The sequence below is a fragment of the Nannobrachium achirus genome (assembly GCF_963921795.1).
Source record: "Nannobrachium achirus genome assembly, chromosome: 22".
Classification (NCBI taxonomy): Eukaryota; Metazoa; Chordata; class Actinopteri; order Myctophiformes; family Myctophidae; genus Nannobrachium; species Nannobrachium achirus.
In genome coordinates, this window is record NC_137829.1 from 5,854,902 (window position 1) to 5,862,174 (window position 7,273).

The 7,273-nt window shown below is 40.8% G+C and overlaps 1 protein-coding gene across 1 annotated transcript in view; it reads right to left on the reverse strand.

Moving 5' to 3' along the window:
- Positions 1-2,134: 2,134 nt before the first annotated feature.
- The window catches only part of ccdc80 (coiled-coil domain containing 80), a 24,836-nt gene continuing 19,697 nt past the window's right edge, over positions 2,135-7,273 (reverse strand). The window contains exons 9-10 of the mRNA XM_080753147.1: positions 4,582-4,665; positions 2,135-3,436 (exon numbers count right to left, since the gene is read on the reverse strand). Coding sequence (XP_080609273.1) covers positions 3,111-3,436; positions 4,582-4,665 — 410 coding nt within the window. The 3' untranslated portion in view covers positions 2,135-3,110. The remainder of the gene's footprint in view (positions 3,437-4,581; positions 4,666-7,273) is intronic.

Here is a 7,273-nt window from a genome sequence, read left to right on the forward strand (position 1 = left end):
GGAGGGACTGGTAACATTTACATCAAATATCTAAATATTGAATCAAGCAAATTAAAAACTGTTCAGGGTATTCATAAAAGCCTGATTAGACGATAAAATGACTAAAGTTGTTTTGAAAGTGAAATATCCCTTTAATATATGGTCATAAAAGGGACACAGACAGATGGATATAACAGGTACTCTGACAACGGGTATTACAATATTGTTCATGACTTGACTATTCTCAGCTCAACAATATTGATTGCCTCTTGCATACATTGGGATTAATGGGCTGTGTTGCTCAACTGTGGAATCCTTTGGACTTTAAATCTCTGTCATACTGTTCGCATGTTTGTTTTTCGTATAAGCTACAGCTGTATGATTGTCAAACCCTCTCTAATAAACGGTGCAAATGACAGACATGTTCTGTAGGCCTATGTGTGTTGGGTAAATTATTTTTATGGGCTGATGTACGGCGCTTCACAGTTTGCTTTCATTTCTGTGCGCAGCTAAATGCTTATTTTAACTCTGAAAGTGTAAACGTTTACCTTTAAAATACGGCTAGAGTTTTAACTAAATGAATGGGAGGAACAGGTGTGTGGTGGTGAAGAAATGATGGGACGACAGTTAGCATTGGGCGGTGTCTATTTTTTCATACGGTACCCTCATACTTTCCTGACATACGTATTTGACAGTATTTGTGTAAAAAGAAAATAAATATATACATAGAATAATGAATAGATATAAAATAAGCGCACTTCTTCTACTGTACATCGTCGCTGTCAGGTGGAAACCTCATGTATGTCCAAAACTGCTACTTTTCAGGATTCAAATTAAAAAACGGCGAAAGTAGCAGATGCAGATCGATACGCTCAAAACCTGGAGCTTCACGCCGCTTTCCAGATTGTAGGTCTGCTACATTTGATGCTTTTGTTGATCAGACTGCAGTATGATCAAGTAGGGGCATTAATTTACGAAAAAACACAAAGTTAGTATATGGAGATAAGAGGTTTCGTGTCCGATACCAAGGATATTCAGCATACCTTGCTGGAGGATCCAATGACACCTGTTGCCGACACATCGTTGGGCTGAAGGGAGAAGTTGTGTGGGTGCTGGTGGCAGACTGGCAGTTGAATAAAATCAACTCCTCCAGTGGGAAATAGTAGATTTACAAGCTCTGAACGCGTCGCATCGTGATGCCTTGTGAGCTTGTAGATCTGCTGTCTTCTGAATAATTTGACTTTTACTTAGGCATTAAGTTAAAAATGAAGTCACTGAAGTCATCTCATGATATATACTTAATCTGCATTATTTTGAAGATTGATGTCTAGTCAAGAATTTAATTCATTAAGTAGGAGACCTAATAGAGCAGAAATTACTAGCCAATTATCTTTTCTGTGGGACCTCCAAATAATTGTTAAGTTCCCTGTTGTAATATGTTAATTTAATATTTTGATTTTCTATCAATAATTGACGGTATTGAAAATCCTACCGTAATACTAGATCTGCTTCTAGTGAAAATAGTCGATCAGTCTGTTTGGTCTTTCAGTTAGTCGACCAAGGCATGTTGAGTTGATTATTAATCTTTTAACCTTTCCTCCCCATGCTGAAGGAATTATTCTTAAAAATCTCTGTAGATATAAAACGTATTTTCCATTGTCTATTATAGACCCAAACATTAGACATTTCAGTTCTCCGTTTTTAGTCATCGATTACAATACCTTGCATGCATCAGTGCAATCAGAAGTATAAAGCCTTATTTATAGATTGTGACAAGTTGTGAGCTTGTAGATCGGCTATTTTCAGCGAGCTGACAAACGTAATATATGACAGAGTATAAATGAAGCAGGAGAGTCAGAGGAGACCAGTAAGAACCATCAGGTCAGTGGTTTGAGAACATACTAAGTCCATTTGTGTCATTCCACAGCAAGCCACTAGGTGGCAATGTTACACAGAAGATCCTCAAAGTCAGCTACTTCTTGATATGAGAATTGTTGCCAATAATGGTGATATTTTATGGATACAGTTAATAACCAGGTCAGATGATGTTACGGGTAGTAAACAAACGTTTATTTGTCATGTAGAACAATAAGAGTATAAATAAGAACAGTGTATAGCAACAGGAACTTTACAAAAGAGAAATAACGTTTCACCTTCTTTCAAAATGGTAATGGATAGCTGTACCTTGAATGCAACAGATGTCCAATAAATACATTTATGACTTATTTTAGCCCATTATCTACAAAAATAAAGGTTCTTGAAGCAATACTTCACCCAGAAAATATGAACATTCTGTGTCATTAATTACTCATGCCAGTTGAAACATGGTTTCTTTGTCCACACATCACACAAGGAGTCAATGGTTACAAATAGTTACAAAAATTGCCAGGAATGACCATTAAAATATTCCACAGCATAATCCAAGTGTTGAACCAAATAATCACACTAAAACAGTCAATGTTTAAAGAAAATGTATTGCTTGTACACACTTTCCGTAGAGTTGGACTCTAAATGTGGCATGTTTTTTGTTCTTATCGAGCAGAGCGTGAACCCATGGGTTTGGCTTCAGAAGACTTGGTATTATAATGCTACATGAATGCTGTATGAAGTCATTTGATATTTTTTCTTTTTTTTTTAACAATTGTGTTCGCATAGAATTAAGTTTAGCTAGAAATCACCTTGTGTGTTGTGCCGACTAAGAAACCTACAACTGGCATGAGCGTGAGTAGAGGACAGAATGATTATAATTTTAGGGTGAACTATTCATTTAAGTATAAGGTGAAAATTGAAATTGACCCTGAAGGGCAAGTGAAGGAGATGAATAATGTGACGTGCAAAAGTCGTTGGGAAGCGTTGGGAAGTCGACATGTGAAAAAGTAAGATCCCTGAACCCTTTACATTTTCTGAACAAATAGTTAACCATTAAAAGCCTCGCCATTCTTTTTCAACAAACACTAGCTCTGAAAGAACTAGACAGGTAACAGCAGCAAAACTGAGACCTCCATTTAAGTGCTACAATGTTCTCTGGGCTTTCACCCCCACTGAGCCAACCACCTTAAGGGTTATGGGTCAATGAAACTGGGCAAATAACACCAATCACCCTTCTTCAGCACGGAACGCTCACACACCGATTAGTAACCATAGCCCTGGTGGTGATAGCCGTCCTGGTAACCGTGTTCGTATCCGTGCTGGTGGTAACCGTAGCCGCCATACTCGTCCTCGGGGCAGCGCATGCCTAGCGATTGCTGGATTGCCATCTCCTGCCTCCGTAGCTGCATAGAGTCCACTAGGTCATAGATGTTGGCCATGGACCACATGGGCGAGGGGTACCAGGACTTAACATTGCCATCCTTCCCTACCAGCAGCATGGAGAAGTACTCTGGGCTGATCTGGAAGTAGTTTCTGATGTCCTTCACCAGAGGGGCTGACAGACCCTCACGCTCCACTGTGGCACTGCCTGATTGGGGCAGAGGTATGGAATAGGGATATCTTTGTTAAAAAATATACGACGACCAAGTCTTGGCTATTTGAACTGTTAGAGTATTCCAGTATTTGAGTGTCATGAGAACATTTTAACTTGGCTTCTAAAACCTTGCAGCCACTCTGGTTTCTACCCTCTTGCATAAGCCTGAATATCCCCTCTCTCCACCGTAAAAAGCCAACGCCTGTCTTGGTTAAGAGCTCCCGAAGGTAATCTCGACCGGGACAATTGAGATGAAAGGGATAACCGTCATATTTCCACTTTGACACCCCCAACCACAGCAGTATTATGCATGCTTGTGCAGCTGTGAGGCTGTATGCAGATGGTCTGTCTGTGTATAGTTGAGGTTGGCTCCCTGAGATGATCAAACATTCAGTTCCTCGGGCAACATGGGAGAATAGTGATGAAGGGAGGGGACTGGGGTCTAGAGGGTTCGGGTTCCAAGCAGGGGGATTTGGTTCAGAGTGGTTTTAAATAAGGAGGGCTGCAGGTATGACTTGTAGCAGTTATTTGAAGATGAAATACTGTGTATACTCTGTTGAAAGGCATTTGATCTTAGTAGTTAAGCAAAGCCACAGTATGTCAATAAAGGGGGTACCCCACTGCAGTCAGCTGTGTGTGTGTGTGTGTGTGTGTGTGTGTGTGTGTGTGTGTGTGTGTGTGTGTGTGTGTGTGTGTGTGTGTGTGCGTGTGCGTGTGCGAGCTGGGCTACAGGTGCAGACTATTTGTTTTTATATTTGCCTAGGACACAGGCTGGTTGTTAGAGGGTTTCAACAACTTGGGATGCCCAAAAAAGAGGCAAAAAGGCTGGCAAAGTATTGTGCCGTCTCCGCTATAATTGGCAGCCGCCACATATGGCGGAGACCCTGCTACTTACCCGTAGAGTACCAAGATATATGCCATACTTTTGTAAATGTAACTCTACTGCACCATAATATTTGTGTCCTTGTATGCATCACCTTTGTGTGGACATAAATAAATGGTTTGTGTGTGTGTGTGTGTGTGCGCGCGCGTGTGTGTGTGGGTGTGGGTGTGTGTGTGTGTGTGTGTGTGTGTGTGTGTGTGTGTGTGTGTGTGTGTGTGTGTGTGTGTGTGTTATAGCCAAGTCCTAATCTACTTACCATTGATTGGATAGAGTTCCAAGACTCCGCCCATATCTGCAGCCTCTGTGCCGACCAGCTTCAGGATGGAAATGTGTCTCAGACCTGGGTCACCATGGAAATGCCAGTTATATACAAGACAAGACAAGACAGACATCAGAGATAACTAAATATATTTGAAAGATAAAGAAAACCAATTACGCAGCAGTACGTCGACCACCTGTTTCTTATCCATCCATCCTTCTGTTGATCCCTAGCTGATTTTAAATGGTGCCTGTTTATTATTGGAACCATCCTAGCGTTGGTTTCCAGCTAATTCAATGGAGAATGTGGTGATCTGGAGAGCCCAGCCAAAGAACACTTTCCTCAGAGGAGGGCGAACCCACAACAACCACACAAGACCACTGGCTTGCCTATAGGTGAAAGCCAAGTGCTGAATACCCAGATCAAACCTTCCAGGACCGTGGCCCAGTCATCAGGACAGGCCTTTGTCTCGGACCGAGAGGGAGGTTACAGCCCTGGGACGATTCCCAGCCAAGAGCTACACAGCAGGGGAAACGGTCCACATAGCTTCTGGTCTGGATCTGACGATAAGCTAGGCTAAGACCTGACTGTTGTCCCAACTACGGCCACATAATATAAAAACACCCATACCAGGGTCCTAATGAGTAGTACAACGGTGGAGTAATTACACACAACCAGTTGTAAAGAGTCTGAGAGTTATAGTTGTAATCAATACCTGTATGTCTCTACAACAAACGTTCACATTTCAAGGTCTCCCCTTAACTCAGACAGTGTAGGGTCCATTTGGTTGTATTTGGTACTCTGTCAGAGTTACAGACTTGTATGGGTCAATTTAAACACCCCTAAAGGAACCCACAGAGACCCTGGAATCCACTTTGAGAACCACTGCCCTACGATAATCATGTATAATGGATACATATTTGGTAAAAGAAATAAGAACTTTGTCTGCAGCAGTAACAGGACATGCATGCAGATGACAACTTTGTTGAATGGGCAGTTTGTTTGCACTATGTAACATAAACCTTTCTGACAAGTAAAACCCTTGGGATTTGTGAAGTTTAGATAAATAAGACACTTTTGGAGATATATGGTAATACTATTTGAGTCAAACTGTGGAAAAGTTGACTAATTGGCAGGCTGAAAAGTCTATTGTCAGTGAAGGAAAGAGCTTGCTATACCCAGACAGAGCAGCCATGTGCCAGTACTGTCATCTGGGATCTCTCTGCATTGCATTTTTATACACATACACATGCACATGCATGCACACGCACGCACGCACGCACGCACGCACACACACACGCGCACTTCGCAAACACATACAGCGTACACTCAGCCAGGGATATGTGCACACTCACAACAACACATTCATAGGCAAACAGTGACATGCACTCTCACACAGTTCCTGAAAGTATCTGGAGAAATGCTGTAAACAGAAACATTCCTTGTGATCAAGCTCTCTCTGCGCCTGAGGTGGAGCCATTAACATATTTATAAGTGGTTCGACTAATGTTTTGGATTCCTCTGAGAGGACACAGCCTCACGCCTGGGTAAATCTAAGGTCACTATGAAATATCACAATATGATCGTTTCTTCTGGAATGTGTGAGAGTCTTCTGCTTTGCTTGTCCACATGTGATGAAGAGGAGCACCAGTGGTGTAAATTATCTAAGTACTCAAGTATTGTGTAAATGTAAGAAATTTTGAGGTATTGTTAATTTTCTGGAGTATTTACACATTTCAGTACTTTTTACTTCTACTCCACTACTTTTACTCCACTACAATAATTTGGCAACACTAGCTACTAGTTACTTTATAGATTTTGATTATCATTATAAAACATACTGTAACCACTTCAGCTCTGTAGACATTTCGGACTTTTGAAATAGCCGATCAATAAGCTCACTATGCATTGCATCGTGACACATTGTGATCTTGTAGATCAGCTATTTTCAAAAGATTTCCTATACATTTTACACAATTGAAAACTTGTGAAATGGGACATTCTGCATAATGAGTAATTTCTACTTTTGGTACTTCAAGTACATTTTGATACGAATGCTTGTGTATTTTTACTCAAGTCACTTTAGAATTCCTGACCTTTACTTGAGTGACTCTACCTTGCACTGCAGTATTGATACTTTTGCCTAAGTAAAACATGTGAGTACTTTTTCCACCACTGAGGAAAACCGACTATGGCTGCTGCAACAATCAATCATCTTCTTAGTGATTATTCTATTGTGATACGTTGTGAGCTTGTATTTGCTATTTCAGAAATTTTGAAAACAATGTATTTATTGTAATTAATGTAATTATTTTTTGAATTAAAGTTGCAAGCAGCGATGACCAGGCCCTTGCACATGTGTACAATAACTTCCAGTCACCAGTAGGCGGTGCTGTGGTTCACTTTGATTAAAAAAAGTGGTTGTTAGGGCAAAACAGGTGGTTGCTACTGTCTAATATGTGGTTGCTAGGTTAAAACCGGCGGTTGCTATGGTTTAAAGGCGATGGGGTCTAATAGGCAGTTGCTATTGTAAGATAGTTGTTGGTAAGGGAAACATCCATAGCCGGTGTAAACAGTGGTTGCTATGGTAAAAGATTAATGATAAGTACATTTTGAGTATGCTGTGCCTTTGAGAGAATTACATCATTTTCTACTTGGAAAATGGCAGGTGCAATTAATTAGCGGGCAG